This window comes from Meleagris gallopavo, chromosome 26, assembly GCF_000146605.3.
Source record: "Meleagris gallopavo isolate NT-WF06-2002-E0010 breed Aviagen turkey brand Nicholas breeding stock chromosome 26, Turkey_5.1, whole genome shotgun sequence".
Classification (NCBI taxonomy): domain Eukaryota; kingdom Metazoa; phylum Chordata; class Aves; order Galliformes; family Phasianidae; genus Meleagris; species Meleagris gallopavo.
Window position 1 is genome coordinate 1,400,105 of NC_015036.2, and position 17,784 is coordinate 1,417,888.

Genomic DNA, 17,784 nt, shown 5'->3' on the forward strand with positions numbered 1-17,784 from the left:
TTTTTCTTTTTTGTGCTGTTGCAGTTTTCGTGTTTTCACCTTTTTTTATGTCCTCTTCTGTCTTCCAGGCTTTTCTGTTAATAGCAAGATCAATTAATCGCTCCCATTTACACTTTCCAAAGAGCTCACAGCCATGAAATAGACCAATTCAATAGTGTTAGTATAAGAAAAAAAGTGGAATAAAACTGCCATTAATGCAGGGATTTTATGGCACATGCTTCATTTAAGGAAAAAATACTCCTGTTTTCTTTCTCACAATTAAATGAAGACGCAGCTACGAAAGCAGTGCAGAACACTCGAGAGCTGTAGTCAAATCACTGTGGCTTTGTGGTGTTTGGGGGAGAAGGCAAGGATTCTCGTTTTGACTTTGTCACTGCCTGATGATCCGTGCCTTATTTTCTCCCTCTTTAATATCAGCATGATGAGACATGTCACAACTTGTAAAAATGCATTAAAATCAGTTGACAGCAATTTAAAAACTGAGCATTACCTTGATGTATTCACAGATATCAGCTGCTTAGGACAGCTTAGGCACAATGCGTTTGACTCATATTAACTCAGCTATGATCTTAACCTCATCTTCTGCAAGAAAAGAAAAGGAAAAAGTGATGCTTTTATCTGCTGATTGCATTACTCTGCCTCTGAGTATATACCTGCAAAATAAAAATGGTGCTTCACTGTAGTAAATTACAGGACACCAAAAGCACTGCCATTCATCACAGTGCATTGACAGAGACTTTGGTTGAAGGAAAACATTTCCTGGAGAGGAATTATCTTGAGAAAACTCTGATCTTTTTTAACAAGCAGAGCTGCTGCTGAGTTTCTGAGTAGCTCTGCAGTGTTTGCTGATGATTTACCAGGATGTAACTCAATTGCTCTGAAACCAGTCGTCCCTACAAAGTATCCACTGAATAATTGCTACCAATGAGGGAAAGTGTAATGGAATAGCTGCTATTGCCTGTTGCTGCTTAGTTAATTAATTGGAAAAAAAAAAAAACACATCCAGAGGAAACTGTTCCCAGCACCTGGCCTTAACGTGGCTTAAAACGTATTCTTTTAATTCTTTTAATCCCAAAATGTTTGTTTTCCCCAAAGCCAGCAATAAGTCTTTTCCCTCCTGCAGTTGCTGCCAGCATTGGAAATGATTGCCTAGCTGTTGGCAAAATGTCAGTGTGTGAAAAGTAATTGGTTAAACTGGAGAGAAAATTCGAAGCTTCGCGAGGTTCCCTCCTTCATTCAGACGTCTCACTTTTTACATGATCAGTAACCACTGAGGCTTGCACATTTCGACCTCTAATGTCCAAACGTTGCCTTTCTCAGTGCCTCCTGATTTCCCCACTGTTATTTACTCCCTCAAGTCAGGAGAACATTTGGGCGTGTAGGAAAAGAAAAGGAATTGCATCAGACTGCAAATGTGTGACCGTTTTCTGCTGAGCATTCATTTATCTGGCAGCTCGGGACACGTCTGTGAGCAGGGACACCTGAATGGAGCTGGATTTTGCAAAGCCGTGGGGCAGCCAAGGATTTTGCTCCATGGCTTGGCTGCCTTCACCCAGCTCCATCCCATGCTCACAATTCGAGGCCAAGGACCTATCTTTCCCATTAGTTACATGGGAACAGTGGCTTGTTACAAACTTTCGCAAAGTGTTGTAAAAACTTTTGCTAAGAAAGGAAGGGAAGTCCAAAGGAATATATAGCCAGTGGGATTGCAACATGGACTTACATGCACTTAATTGCGCTCTTCGTGAGGCTTAATTAAGCACGCACGGAAAATCTCTATTTCTTTCCCTTCAGAGAGAAGTCTATAGGATGGAAGAGGCTTCCATACAAATCTTATTTAGATGTTAAGTCAAAGTTGCTTGTATCACTTTGCAGAGATTTCAGTCATTCATTGGCAATTTGTATCCTTTCACCTTCTCTTATACATTTTTTTTCGTTCTGTCCATGTCATGCAGTGTTTTCAGGTGAACTCTTTCATTCTATTCCTTTTTCTCTCCTCAAACTCATTCTTTCTGGCTCCCATCTGCACAAAACTCATCTGATGTTTGAGTTCAGGTCGAACTTTTGAACCCATGACGTCAAGTTGGTTTGGAATTAGGCAAAACCAGTTTGCCCATCCCTTGTTGTAAAAGGGTTAATCCTCTAAACTATTGAGAGACAAGGGCAGGGAATTATGAAAGGAGCCCCTGTTTTATAAGCATTTGCATTGCCAGTGCTTGAATACCTATAATAAGTAGGTTGCTTCTGTGATTAATGACAGCGTTTTACATGCTGACGACGGATGATATGTCTTATTGTAAAAGCCATTATTTTTTATTTGGTCTCTTTACCAAAGCAGTGCTGGAAATGAGATGTTAACGTGTTGGTGGGAGTATGTTTTCTTCTCAACAACTTAATGGAAAGTGACCCCCACGGAGTTAAAAATAAATGATAAGATGTGCTTTTCCTTCCTCCTCTCTGTACTGTGTGGAAGAGGCACGAGGCGGATGTGCAAGCAGAGCGTTGTTTTAATGCAGGACTTTTTATTTTCAGCAGAGATTTTTTTGTTTCCTGAAGGCTGGAATGGGGTAGGAATGTGTTGTCAGACTGAAGCTTTACGAATTTAGAAGGGTCTTAAAGTCAGTCTTGCTTTGTTTTACTGACTCATAGCTTAGTGAGAACACTGAGAACGTAAAGTCTCTTATGCTGTGTGCAGGGAGAGCATGGGAATAATAAATCTGTGATGTTTCACCCCAGCAGTGCCACATAAAGGAATCTGGCAATGCTGGTGTTTGAGAATCATCAGAGATATTCCCCTCAGACCTCTTTCCTTCGGCTGTCTCTGTATTGGCAGCCATAGCTGAGCTTTGCTTGAATATCTTTCCTGATATTCTTAGAAGGCTTAGATCTTTAGAACTAAAAAAACATTAATTTGATTTTTAAAAATGGTGCGTTGTATACGCCTGTTATTGGAGGAGTTCCCATGGAAACACTGCTGCTTGCACAACAACAGGATACACGCATTGCTCCACTATTAACATATATATTAATGGCACATTAAGGAGTTTCGTAATTGGATGACACAAAAGAGTGCTCATGCAATCTATTAATGGGAAATATGTTTAGCTAGGTGTGAGATAATAACACCTCTGCCTCCCCTTTGTGGCTTCCGTTTGAGTGCTTTCCAGACCATACAACAGCTTTGTGTGGTAGATGTTATCATCCTCACTTCGCATGTGGGGAAAACAGAAGTCCAGTGAGAGCTGGGGATCTGCTGGAGATGGAGCATCAAAGCTGTGCCAGGGCTGGGAATGCTATGCCAGAGTCCTCTTCCCCTTCATCTGTATCTCAGTGATCAAAATTTGATTCTTCTGGTCCTGGATGAGTCAAGTGAGATTAAGTAGAGACGGTGGGGATGAGACAATCTCCCATTATCCTGGAGCTGATGCTAATATTGGCGCGGATCGTACGCCCACACGTGTGGAGGGAAGAAAGCACTGCATTGTCTTTGTGCATTGACTTCTCTGATTGGTATTTAAATGAGGTTATCACAGACGGTGGAACACAGCAGTGCTGCATTCCATAGGAAAGTCAGAGGTAAACAGATGTGCTGATGAAAACCAGAGATGGGCGATAACCGGAGCTTGGACTCAAACCCCTCCAAACTGAGGGTGAGGGAGGGTCTCCTGTCCACATCTCTGGTCTGGGGGTGTGTCTGTAGTTCTGGATTGGAGGTGTCTGAAATGGATGTCCTGAGGTTTCTGTCTGCAATAGCAATAAAGCTGATAGAATTGGTGCACCGGTAGAAACCTAATTTGAACTCTTATGATTAATTCGGGCCAATCTCCACCCTAAGTCTAATCTGTATCTGTCTGGAGATATAAAACAGTGTCTCCTTGGCTGAGTTCCTATCAGAACAAGAAAAAAAAAAAACAGCACAATGGTGTCTGGCATGAGTGAGGGAGCGTGTTCTCTGGAGACCAGAACTTTGGAGAGCTCACCAACTGGAATTTCTGGCTCATCCATCTAACAGTGCTGTGCATAGGCTGCCTGGTAGATGAGAGGAGACCTTGTCATCGCTTTTCTGACATGTAAGTGGTTGCATGCAGCCCAAGTGCTTTGCAACTCTAAGGCCAACATTTTTCTCATGGAACTACTTACTCTGGGTGCATCCATTTTGAGACTGCCCTCCTCGAGACATTTTGTTGCTTGCTCTTTTGAGATGAGATGAATAGAAATAGGAGCTAAACCTGTTTGTGCTTCAGCTAGAAGGGAAACAAACAAAAACTGAAGTGAATGGGCTGAGTCTTAACAACTCTATCTCAGTCTGGTATTGCATTGGGAGCTATTCCTATGTCTGAGCTGTGGGTCTGGTGCAGACTTATTGTTTAGCCCCCGTTTCCCCTCTCCAGACCAACTCCATGGCTGCCTCTCTGGCTCTCCCCATGCTTTCATCCACAGGCTGTACTTTGAGGTGAAAATACATATGTAATGCTGCAGCCTGACATGCTCTTTCCATGATGTCTGTAGCAGTGAATGTAGTTTTCCTTGTCCTCACTGACTCCTGGACCATAGAGCAGGCTGATTAAGTCCAGATGTTGAATTGAGTGTAGTATCAGACTGCCTGGAGACCAGGGATAACCACTGAGAGTGTCCTGAGTACATTTCGGTCTGTCCCAGCTGCAGGCAGAGGTGGTGAATAAGCCGTACATCTGAAGGTTCTTGCAGTGACTTCAATATAATGTAGACAGTCCTATAGAAGTTGAGGGAGCTGCTTTGGGAGCTGGAAGTTCAGCTGTACTTTTCCCCCGTCCAAAAAGTGAAAGCTGAGCTCTCCTTGATTCATTCTGTCTGGGTAAGTTTTCGTCCATGGGGCGACCTGATTATGCTGCTGTTTCAATTGGAGGGAATAAAATAAGCAGTGCCATGCAGCAAAGCTGTGGCAAAGTCTTTGTCAGCTTCTTCAACCCAAAAAATCACATTTGGATGAAATCCTTATTCCAAGGTGCTCTCTTGGGATGAATACTGGGATGAACATTATGTTTAGCTTTATTCCATCAGTGTTTCTCCTTTCAACTAGCCACCAGCATGGGGAGAAATTGCTGAACTGGCAGACACACAGGATAGACAGGTTGAATGCAGCTTGTTCATGTATCTTTCCAGTCTATCTAAACTGCATTGTTAGTGCAGCTGTTCAGCCAAATCGTCCACAGGGTTTATTTTTGTGTGTAGAGGAAACAGAGATGAGTTTTCTCTCTGTGAGGGCAGATGGAAAATCAAAGAATCATATGCACAGCTCCAGTGAGACCAGCCTCTCTGCTAAATGTGTCCTGATGGGAGCAAGATTATTAATAGTGACCCTTGAGATAAGCCAAGATTCTAAGAGGCAAAGGCTCTGCCACAGTGTGACAAGTGTCTTTCAGGTTAGCACTGGTACTTGCTGAAGTCCTCCTTTCACTTCGGTGTGGAGGAATAGAGGAGGGAATCTGCTTTTGAAAGACTGATCTACTGTTGTCCTGAGAAGAATAATGCATTTTCCAAAAGATCAAGCGTGCAAAATTTAAGCAGTTTGGTGCTTAGAAGCGATTGAACTCTCTCCCTTCCCACGTGTCACTCACCAGAATGTTTTCAAGGCTCAGAGCAGGAAGAGGTGGTGATATTTATGGCAAGGTTTTTGCTGGAGCTCGCACAAGGGTGGGCTTGAGTAATCTGAAGAGTGCTTTTGTGTGCAGGGCTAGTCTGCTGTCCAAGGCTAGTGTTTGCTTATGCATGTTGTGATAATAATTAACATAGCAGGAAGTAAAGGACTGATTGATTTACACATGCATGGCATTATGCATTTAAACTTGGACAGAAACTCTGAAATCTTGAGAGGAGGCAGATTTATTTATCAAACGTGTAAGAACGTAAGAATGGTCATAATGTGTCAGACCAAAATCTTTGTAGACTAATATCTTGGACAGCATCCAGTAAGAGATACTTAGGGAACATGACTTACCCTTCCATTAAACTGCCCTCTCACTCTGATTATCTGTTTCTAGACTTACATCCAAGTGTTGCTCCTTGACTGGTGACACCATCTGTATAGAGTTTGGGATTTGGCCTCCTACAGTTCTCCCCAATGTCCTGAGCTGTCTGGTCATCTGGCTGCCATCAGTAAAGACAAATACATTGCAGCTCCAATTCAGACACCCAGAGACCTGGGTCACCTTGGTGCAGTGCTTCTCCTCCATCCGTGAGACCAGAGACTGCCTGTAAATCCATTTCTCCTCGCTATTTGATTCTGTAATCTTTTGGCTACGTTGCTTTCTAAATTCAGGTCCAGTGAGTGATGAGCTCTGGAGTTCAGTCTTATCATCCGTAATGGAGGAAACACTTGGCTGAAGTGTTTGACATGACTTAGTTCAAAAGCAAGAGCTTCAAATTGATGTTGGCTTAATGGAGCCAAAGTGTCCCTCGATGCAGATATGGTAAATGAGCTGGTGGCTTGTATCCCAGTATCTCTCCTGCATCATCTGAGCTCTGTGGTTTATAGAGATGTGCTTGTGTTTATTTCTCTGGAACTAATGTGGCCTGGTCTTAAAACTCCCTCAGAGTCCCAACAGTAAGGGTCTGGAATGGAGATTCCCATCCAAACCCACCCATTGCTTGGAACCGTTTCCAGTTGTGATGGCCTTGGTCCCATCCATTTTACAAGCAGTGGGAGGATTGATCTGCTTGTGTTCAGAGCAACCCCGTTCCTACATGGTAGGACTTAAAGGGTCATCTGCTGAAGATGTGGGATTGCACACACTTTCCTGTAGCCTCAGACAAAGAGTGGGACCTCTCTGAGCCGTGCTTGGTTTCCTGAAGAGGTGGATATGAGTCAAGGGGGAATTCATTCCAAGAGGCAGGCTGCCCTGGGAGTGCGCGAGGCAGGATAATTCAAAATAGAAAAGTGGTGCTTGTTCTTTGATTCATCTTCCACCAATTATGCCAGAGCGCTTTCACATTTGCTCAGAGGATCTCTTGAGCACTGGCCAAAGAGATTCTTTAAATGTTTCATTTGAAAAAAAAATAATAATAATAATCCTCTTTTATTTACAAATTTTCCTCTTCAGTGTGGATCTGACAGGGTCCTGGTCCTACAGCTGGCAGTGGGACGAGTCCTCACTCAGGGAAGCTCTTGGGCTCATCATAAGCAATTACTTTCTGTGTGCAAGGTGCCATAAAGTTGTACAAAAGCACAGTACAAATATCAAATATCATTATTAAGTAAAGATTAATTACCTTTCTGGTTAGTTGTTTTTTTTTTTAATTTTTTTTTGTGAAGGCCTCCGGCATGCATGCTTCAGACTCAAACTTATTAATTACTGTTATTATGTAAAAGTTATATTGAATCATTATGTTGATAAATTGCTAATGGAGACAGGTATGAGACGGAAACGTGGATCTCACAGCTCCAAGTGCTCAGCTAATTTCCCTTGTGGTTTTGGAACTAAATGACTGAATTCAACCACAGACCCAAGTGCCCACAGCTGGGGAAGCGCAGCTGCAGGTTTGTCCACCTCTGCTCTCTGCTGGATACCTCCATAGTGAGAGGTGCCTTGGGGAAAAGCCCTTTCCAGCTACAGCATGTTTTATTCAGTATTACAATGGGTGATGTTCACAGACATCAGGGTTTTTGTTTGCAACACACTTAGACGAAAACACAACCCCTCAAAAAATGTGGTTGAACAGGGAAGTGACTTTAGCCAATGTGTCAGGGAAGGCAAAATAAAATGCCTGAGTGAGCTTTCATCTTGTCTTAGCTCACCACGGAAGGTTTCGGTTCTTACAGAATCGTTCTTTAACCGGAGAACCCTATAAAGGATCGTTTTTGCTTCACTAGAATTAGAATTAGCTGCACTAATTTTTGTTTGTTTTCCTCCTGTGGACTCATACAGGTGGAGTTCTGGCTCCATGGAAGCTGATGGTTGCTTTGCCATGGATATCAGTTGGGTCTGCATTTCTCCCTGAGGGAAGGAAGACATTGGCTGCCCAGTCTTCCTGCTGTGTAGCTGAGTTGCATTTAGCTTTGGCAAGACTTATGGCCCTGGTCAGGTTAGTAAGGTTTATTGAATGGTACTGGAAATAGAATATAGTGTGCGCTGTGCCTGCAGCCTCTGATTCTTTCCTCCAGGGAACTTTGCTGAATGCTCTTTTGGAACACCACCAGTCTTTGTGCTCCAGTGCTGCACTTAGCTTTCCCTGCAGCCTCTATGACACCATTCCCATGGAGATGTTGGCTAATAAGCATTTCAGCTGAGCTTTGGAACTGATTTTGGAAGTTTTCAGAATGTCCCAGAGGTGCCCTTTGGGAAAGCATACAAGTGGGGGTAGCATCTGTGAAAGACCATCTGTGGCAATGTTTTAAAGGCCACACCACACAAAAACACCAACTCAGGTCTTGGAATCTGTCAAGCTGTTGATGCCGTATGCTCAGTTTAATTAGCCCACCTCTTTTCAGGCCATAATTAGCTCAGGTGCAGTCTCATCATGGCACGGTTGTGCTGCTTCCCATTCTAGAAACAGCCAAGGGATCTGTGCACAGCACCAAACTGCATGGCATGAACACCACCCAGCTCATCTCTGAACTTCAGATTTGAGCATCAGTTAATGATGGCACACCAGTGAGGAGGTGTTTTTCTCTTCTTCACTGCTCTTCTCCTTTCATTTATCTTTACTTCCCAGGAACTTGTATGGTGCTTGGTGAACCACAGCGCTGATCTCGGGAAGAACCTGATGCATTCTGCTTTCTTGCAGTTAATATTCATAATGCAGAGCTTAAGGAGAATGTTAAAAGTAGAACAGTGAGCATGTAACGATTGAACTTATTCTGAACACTACTCTGCTTCTTTTGCCTCCATTGCTTTGATCAGGGCTTGCTTCTTCCTTTCGATGGGCTGCCCAGCCCTCCAGCAAAAGGGAACTTTCTGAACAAACCCAATTCCTTCTTGGTAGCCTTTTGTTTTGACACTCAGAAGAAGGCAGATTTATAGACTTTCCTAAGTCGTAAGTTCATTTTCTTTTTATTTACCTTTCACTGCAGCCCATTTGGAGTGAGATTTCATTCTGCCTCCGAGCATGGCTGACCTGCCAAGAGGAGCTGATCCATAAATCTTCCCTTCCTTTTTCTTTATTTCCAAAACAGAATTAGCTGAGTTTGCCTGGGAGGAAAACTGTTCTGCCATTGCCGGCAGTCAAACAGTGCAATTAATTAGTGCTTTCCCTTTTCTCTTCCCTCTAGTCTCTGTCTGATGGGGTTGAAAGTAAGCCAGGGAGGAGGGGGAAGGGACAAAAGAAGGGAAAACGTTTTGTTTGAAGTATTTATATTTAATTAAAGCGTTTGCTATGTGATACAGCTCAGTGGTGGTGTCCCTTTTGCATCATGTCTAGTGGCCACAAGTTTAATCGAAGCATCCCAGCAGAGGAGCTGGAACTTAGGACTTTCTCGTACAAAACCACATTTTAAGAGGTCATCCTCCTTATGACCTCCTGAATCCTAAATCTGTGGCAGCTTCTCCATTGGGTTGTGCTGCCTTCTCGTATCTCAGCTGGGAACATCAGAACACGTGCTGTGCTGCTTGGGTAGAGAACAAATTCCTCATTTCGTGGTTCATGTGGGCTGCTGTTTGGGTTTCAAGTACAAAAGGGTAGTGGGTCAGAAGTGGAAAAGGTGTTTGTAAAATGATAATGGAAAGTGTGCATTCAGCTGAAACTGTTCTGCAGGGCAAGTTTGAAAAGGAAGATGCTCCATCTCTGCTCCTTTCCGTTGTGGAAGACAGAGCATGTCACAACAGTGCTGAGCAGATGAGAGCTGCTTGCCAGCATTTAATTTGCTGAAGATTAGGAAATTATTCCATTCTTACAATACTGTGGCAGTCCAGAAATACTGTTGGACTCTGGGGGATGTGAAATGGAGATCTAGCCTCAGATACTGTTGTGTTTGGAAGCCAAAGCTTTATCAGAGTAAGAACTGTATGGATGGTTTAAGCCATACGAATAGTGTACCTTGACCCAATGGACTGGCTCAGCATCAGCCACCTTTGAACTCTGGAATAACTATATCCAGAACAAGACTGAACTTGCTCATTTTCTTTGTGATCAGAAGCAATGCAGAGATGAGCTATTTCTGCTTTTTGTCCTTACTGCAGGGAGAGGAGGCTGCTAAAACATTGCCCATTTCTGACCTCCAGCTTTCTCCATAGAAAGCCTTGAACCCCAGGTTTTTCTCCTCATGTTGTCCTTGCTCTGTCCTACCCATCTGTGCCCTTATCACACAGAAAGCTGAGAAGCCTTCTACATGGCCGGACTGCACTTCAGCTGATGCTTCCATTATTTACAATCATTTCTAAAAGCACTCTCATGACTGTTGGGGTCAAGCCATAAGCAAAGGCTTCTCTTATGATCATATGTGATAAATAGACAGAAAGCTCTTGGTGTCAGCAGCCTCACCAATCTGTTTACCACTTGGAGCTCACAGCAGCTTAGCAGTTTGCAAACCACCACTTGTCCAGAAGTAGAAGAGCAGTTTCAGAAGTGCTGTAAGTAAATAAGAGTTCTGACGCGGGCACCAAAAATAAGCATGCACTGAGCTTTTCTGAGCATTTGGCCAGGTCGCAGTTGCTGACTGCTGAGCAGTTAGGAAAAAGTATCCCCTCTTTCAGGTGCTCAGCACTTGAGCAACCCCAGGGTCATCTGCTTCTCTCATAGCTAGCACTGCTTTGCCCTGCAAAAATAGCCAAGGTTGGAACCAGCACCGCCTGGCCCCTAAGGGACACAAGAAGGTTAAGTCCAGTCCTCTGTGGCACGTAAACTGGAGCAGTAGTTGAGGTTGACCCTTTTAGGTCACTTTAGCTGAAACATGGGAGGAAGTCTGTAGCTGGCTGGTGTTGATGGGTGCAGAAATATCATTGAGGGCAGAACTGGTACTGCGAGGCACAGGAGGCTTTCTCAGCCCTGATTTATGCTCTTAGAGCTGCCACTGAGGTGGCCAAATCAAGGCAGAATATCTGCCAGGTTGCTTGGTGATAGTAGAACTGCACAGGCATTGGTTGAAAGAAACCCACAGAAAGAAAATGCAGATACATTTTCCATAAGCAGTTGTTGGCTCAGCAATTCTGGTCTCATCTCTCGGGTATTTCTGGATGGTTTAAGTGAAATAGTGAAATAGTTTAAATTTAATGCAAGTGGAAAATATTTTTCTTTTTTTTCTTTTTTTTTTTTGGTGTTGCAAAGATGTGGAGGAGAAAAGCAAGGCTCAAACTGTTCCTACTTTGCTGGTGTAATGGCAAAGTTTTCCAAGCTTGCTTTGCAAGTGGCTGCATTCTGGATGTGAGTGAAGCAGATGTGGGGAGAAGTGCCAGCCAAGAAGACACATGGCTCTGATCTACCCCTCATGGCATTTTATCTGGGACCTGAGTTGTGATCCCACAACTGTTCATGCTGGGGAATATAGGTCAGCAGCAGGCCAGGCTGGCAACACCTTTCTCCTGCTGGTGAAGAGTTACTTGCTAAAATAGACTCATTGAGGCCTATAGATTATTATGTTCATCAGTGGTGATTCATACTAAGAGTTTCATAATCAGGCCTGCTGGTGTAATATGTTCCTTTCCACAGTACCATTTATCTTAAAGATCTCGGAATACTTTATGTACATTAAGCTTTAATCCGTGTTTTACCACCAGCAAGGCAGGTAAGGAGAATTGTTTCCATTTTGCAAATGAGGAAAACTGAGGCACAGAGTGAGAAAGTGGCTTGCCCAAGATTCTGGAGGTTGTTTGCAGAGTTGAGTGCAGTGGCCATCTTTGAATGAGGGTACATTTCCCATGCGTGGCCCCAGAGACCTAAAAGGGATATTTACTTTCTTGGGGCTAAGGCTGAGCAGAAATCTGTCCATAGTTGTAAGGTTAGAAGGGAATCAGAAACTCCTGCAGCGTCTGAGGTTGTTTAAATTTGCCATCCCCAACTGAAGTGTTGGGTCAGAAGTGCTAGTTTGCTTTTAGGGCTGGTATCAGATGGTTGGTATAAGATGTAGAATTAAGAGGTAGTGAAGAAACACAGTTTGGGAGAGAAATCTCTCTACAGCTCCCATTTTCCATCCATATTACCACTGAATTGACCTTTGTCTGCTTTCTTCCCTGCCAGGGTCCCCTTCTCTGAGGGCATATCCTCTCATCTCCGTTATCACCAGGCAGCCCTCTGTGGTCCCTCACCTCGTTCCAGCTGCCACCAGCTCCCATGTGCTGCCAGCCCAGACCTCAGCGACTGCGAGCTCAGAGACGCCAGCCAGCGAGACCCACGGCAGCAGCGAGTCAGAGGCAGAGCAGCCCACACCTCGGTTAAAAAAGCCACGCCGGAGTCGGACCATCTTCACAGAGCTCCAGCTGATGGGCTTGGAGAAGAAATTCCAGAAGCAGAAGTATTTGTCTACACCTGACAGGTAGGAGTTCGCTGGGCTGGGGAGGGAGATCCAAGCAGCCCATCGCAGGTCGGGCTCTCCACTATCTACCACCAACTGCAGTCGTTTTGCTGTGCAGAATGCACTTGTCTTCATCTGGTTTACTGCTTTATCTGAGCAGTCCGTTCAAATGCTCGTTGCTCCCTTTTCTACATTCTGGGATTAACGCCTTGTGCACATCTGTAGCTCCCTTCTGTCCCTCCTCAACCTGGGGACAGCCAGACACAGCTGAAACTATCTGCAGGCCTGAATGTGGCTATAAATAATGCTTAGAAAGGAGCAGGAAAATACTGTTTCCTAAACTAGGAGAAGGACAGGGAGCAAAAGGGTTGAAGCAAGCCTGCTCAGCTGTCCCCATACTGAGTGCTCCCTGGCTGCAATGTGCTGCTTTCTAGCTCCACGGCGATGCCTCTGCTGTTGGCCGAGGACATGGGCAGATGACCTGGTTAAATTTCAAGGCTAACTTCTCTTGGGATCAAAGATGACACGAACAGGCTGTATCAATGGAAATGTCTGGTGATAGACGTGCCTGCTAGCAGGCATCCAGGCTCAGAGATGTGCAAGAAGCTGAGCAAAGCCTCTTTCTTCTTTCCCGTTGTTGCTCCAAACCCTTGAGAAAAGATGCAGCCTGGTTTCCTGCTGGGATGCTGAGGTGGATGGCTCTGTCTCTGTGGCAGCTGGGAGGTTGGCTGTAGCTTCAGCTTGCTGCTGAACTAGCTCTCATCTGACAAACATGGCTAGCAATTCAGTGAGCAGTTAGTGGTCTGTCCAGCAGGGAGAGAGCCTGGGACGCATAGATATGAAGGCTGCCTTGCCCCATCTTGAATTCTCAGGGACTGATTGATACCAAATAGACAAACTGTAATAAGGAGAGGTTTTGTTTGTTTTAAAGGCTTTAAATGCTACTCTGCAAATTTAGATTACAGGAAAAAGCCTTGTCCAATTCCCATTCAGTTTGTAAAGCTAGAGAGGGTTTGAAAGGTTCACCAGACCTTGAACTCCACAGATGGCAGAATCCCAATATTTAAAATGGTTTTGAAGTCAGCACACTCAACTTGTACTGCCTGTCACCAAAGCCAAGGATCACAGCTAGACCGAATTTCAAGAGCTAGTCTGAATGTCTCATACAGCTTTCGATCCTAATGCTCCTGTAGTGACTCCTCCCAGCGTCACATAAGCAGATTGTTGACACCATTGATGAAGCACTCAGGGCTGGTAAATTAATTTAATAGTATGACTGTTTCTTGGCTTTGTCTGTGTTAGAGCCTGGTGAGCGATTCCTGTCCCTGCACCACTTCCCCTGTTTGTTTCCTTGGGTTTCCAGGCAATGCTGACTACAGTAATGTGTGTGGCAAGAGATGGCAACTGGCTGCAGGTAATCAGAGTGTGATAACATGCATTATGTCAAGCTAGCCAAGCAGTGTTTCTCTCTCTGAACTCATGGCTGGAAACGTGATGGTGAAGCAATGGATTGTGATCTGTGTTCAGTCCAGCAGCTTTTGGCCTAGACACAAGATTGTGCTGGTTAGAGGGCATACAGAGCACCTGGTTTGTTAGTAGTAAAGGAGAGCAGTGTGATACAATAATGCCTCCGCCACATTCTCAGACAACACTGATAATATTTTTAAGTCAATGGGATATCACACAGACATTGTATAGAAGCGTAGGCAGCAGGGAATCTGAAGTGGAGAAAAGCATGAAGCCAGGAGTGTGTATGTGAGCAGAGAGCTGGTGTGGGGTGCGTAGGTGTTTGTAAATACACGAGTGAGCCTGACTGCCTGAGGAGCCCAGCTGAAACAGAAATGCTATTATGAACAACTTGGCCTTGACGAGTGTGCTTTCTCCCATGCAGAAATAGGGAAATATCTGTCAGAAAGCTCATACAGTCACCAGAACACCTCGGAATGTGGCTCTGGGTTTGGGCTGTCCCACCTGTGGGATTTGCGTGACTCTGTGGGGCACTTGCCTGGAGTTGCTGAGGATTTCCAACTCTGCCTGTTGTGCAACTCCATTACAACACTGCCAGATGCATGGTACCATCACCTGTGGGGAAGGATAAAGAGCTAGCCTGAGCTGCATTTGCTTCATATCCTGAGTTTTAATATAGAAATAATGAATGGTTTCAGATGAACTTGCACAGGTTGGAGAAATGCGGAGGATGAATCAGGATTATGGGCTGTCTGCCACACATACCCTTAAGCTAAACACGCAAATAATAAATTCGTTTATAAGCTTAAATTGCCTATAATAGCACAATGCATAAGAAATTAATAGATTTAGATGTACTGCTGCTCTTTGAGAAATGAAAAAGTATCATTATCCTCATTATGTAGGTAGTGAAGATGAAATATGATACAAAAAGCAACGCTTTCACAGCCAGACTGATGCCAGGTGTCTTGCTTCTTGCATGGTTGCTTCAGACACCATGGACTTATTTTTCAGGAATGCTGTGTACCAGCAGCTCCCTGCCTCATGCACAAATGTGGAGCATCAGCAGTCAGCATACAGCAGTCCTGCGTTTGAAACAGAGCAGGCAAACCTTCGAGACTTGTAGAGTTTGCCATTTGTCCACGGACACCTTAACCATTCTTTCTTCTTCCATAACAGCAACTATCTTTACACTCTGGGAGAAGCAAAGCAATCCTTTCTGGCAGTCCTGCTGCTGTGTGGTTGGCTGCCCTTGGTATCTGGGTGCTTCTCATCCTCTGTCAGCTCCTCATAGTGTTTGCCTTCTCTTGCAGGCTCGACTTGGCGCAGTCGCTGGGGCTGACCCAGCTCCAGGTGAAGACATGGTACCAGAACCGCAGGATGAAGTGGAAGAAAATGGTAAGGGGTTTGGTACTGTTTCTCTTAGTCCTTACAAACTGCTTTGGAAAGAATGGATTCCGAAGCTGGGTGTAGCATCAGTGATTTGTGTCTATTTATACTAAATCTTGTTTTCTTCTTGCTGAATTTGCCTACAATTTTCTTAGAAATGTGCTTTTTTTAATCTATAAAAAGCTCACATTGGAGCATAAGTGGTAGGCTGGAGGTACAACAAGCAGTAGGAAGAATGTGGAGCTGAGGGATGAAAGGAATTAGAGCAGAGGGAAGAACCGAACTATGTACCTCTGCATTTTTGGCATAATAATATTAAATGCTAATTTAGAAGGCAAAGTGGAACTGGCAAGAGAACAGACAGTCAGAAGCAATCCTGGCTAAAGTTTGAATGTTCTTACTTGGGCTTTAAATAGATCAAATGCTCATGAAAGGGTCTGAATTGTGCATAAAATCTTTATGTAATGTTGAGGACTGAGTGATCAGACCACTTTTGGGACTGCTGTAGAAACTGGCTCAGATGGCTCCATCTAAATTCTGAGTGTCCTTGCTGGTATTTTTTGCATTTAGTTTTAGTTACATGAGAAAATGATTGAACTCACTCAGTGAATGCAGGGAATTTCTCTGAAGCTGAATGGTGACCGCAGGTCACATTTCATCCTCTCTCTAAAGGAAGCCTCGCAGCAGTGAAGTTCAGGTTGATCTGACTGTTATTCTCTTTGCTCCAGGTGTTGAAAGGTGGGCAGGAAGCTCCAACAAAGCCCAAAGGCCGTCCAAAGAAAAACTCCATTCCCACCTCAGAGGAAATTGAAGCAGAAGAGAAAATGAACAGCCAGGCTCAGAGTCAGGAGGCGGAGGGATCTCAAGCCCCCGAGGAGCCTAAAGTGGCAGAAGAGAAGCCAGAAGTCTCTTTGGAGACAGAAAAGTCTCCAGAACATATACCAGAGCCCTCCTCAGAGGAGGCTACGCCATTAAGTTAAAGGGAAAAGAGAAGGGAAAGGGAAAAAAAGAAAAAGCAACGAGGGAAACCAAAACCAAATATATATATGTATGTATATATATATATTTAAATATGTATGTAATTGTTGGTGTGTACATATATATATAAATATATATATATATATATGTAGACCTTGTGTATAAGTTGAAAGATTGGTCACTTTGTGCCTTTGGGAATCAGCCATCATGGGCCACGGTGGAACAAAGATGTCCAGTGTGAGCAGTGGCACATGTATGCCTTCCCACAGAGAACGATGGAGGCCTGGATGTATTTCCAGAAAAAACGTGTCCAGAAACCCCAGACAGCTCCTGGCAAATAAAGGAGAAGGCCAGGGCTCCTTTCCTGGAGAGGGAGGCAGATGTGTAGTGGTTCAGCTGTGTTGGAGGGTTCCGTGTGTTCGCTTGGCTTTATCCTTGCCTTTAAAAGTAGTGCAAATGGACTTGGCCTGGTCTTGGATCAGGGACAGCAAAGAAATGGGGAGCTCTCACAGCACCATTTCGACTTGTAACCAGCACTTATTTCTGTTAGGGATGGGCCCAACTTAAACATTTTGGGGGAAGAGTTCAGACACATGGGTTTGCTTTGGCCCAGTAAAGAGACCAAAGCTTCTGAAGAGAGACTCATACCCAGGTCAGCACTCAGATTTCGTGTCTCATGGTTATTTGGGTGCCGTGTCTGTAAATTTGCAGTGATCCAGGATAAAACATCGAAGGGGATGAGGGTTTGGATTTGAGTCTGCTCCAAAAGCTTTGGAACGCTTGGATCTGGGATTTTTGCTTTGGGCCCACTTCTAGTTTTTCTAGGATTTTTAAAGAACATTTAAATGTTTCCAGGGTTTTGGGAGAAGGATGGATTTAAGAAGTTGCTGCGGAAAGTTCGCGTTTGTTTAAGATGTGTGCCAAGAATAGACGTGCATCGTGTTTCCTAAAGTCTTGTTAAGGGTGCATTTTGCCCAAAGGCTGCAAGAGATGTATTAAGATAACCTTTATTTTTTAATTAAAACTGAAATATATAAACAAACCAGTTGTTGTTGTTTCTCTTCCAGAATGCTAGGCAGACTTTTCTGGGTTAGGTCATTCGTTCTAACAAACCCTGGAGAACGTGGGACTCATCCAGCTTCCTGTAACCCTCCTGGGCAGGAGGCACTGTGCATGCTTCTTGCAGCACCTTGCTGAGGTAGGTGAGGGTGCTGCCCATGTCACCTTGTCACTGGGTGCAGGGCAGTGTCTCAGGGTGTTCTTGCTGGTTTGTCACTTCCCCTTCTGCACATCTAGTTAATAAATGGGCATCTCTGACCCTGTCTGAAAAGGCTTCTACAGATTTCAGTGCATCTTAAGAAAAAAAGAGAAAACATCCACCAGAGTTGAGCAATGTTGTTTTGTAAGAAACAGAAAATCTCAGGCATGTTACACCATTTGGCATTTTTACCTGGAGGTAGAAATGAGACCAAAGAGTTCTCACTTACCTGCTGTGTTGGGAACAGGGGCTGGGCGCTACGAAGAGTTTC

The 17,784-nt window shown here is 44.2% G+C and overlaps 1 protein-coding gene across 1 annotated transcript in view; it reads left to right on the plus strand.

Annotated features, from left to right (window-relative positions):
* Positions 1 to 17,297, plus strand: part of BARX2 (BARX homeobox 2) — a gene marked incomplete at its 5' end in the record, with an annotated part of 27,597 nt that extends 10,300 nt beyond the window's left edge. Inside the window, 3 exons of the mRNA XM_003212671.4 lie at positions 12,148 to 12,442; positions 15,202 to 15,286; positions 16,006 to 17,297. Of these exons, the coding sequence (XP_003212719.3) occupies positions 12,148 to 12,442; positions 15,202 to 15,286; positions 16,006 to 16,257 (632 nt within the window). The remainder of the gene's footprint in view (positions 1 to 12,147; positions 12,443 to 15,201; positions 15,287 to 16,005) is intronic.
* Positions 17,298 to 17,784: the final 487 nt, after the last annotated feature.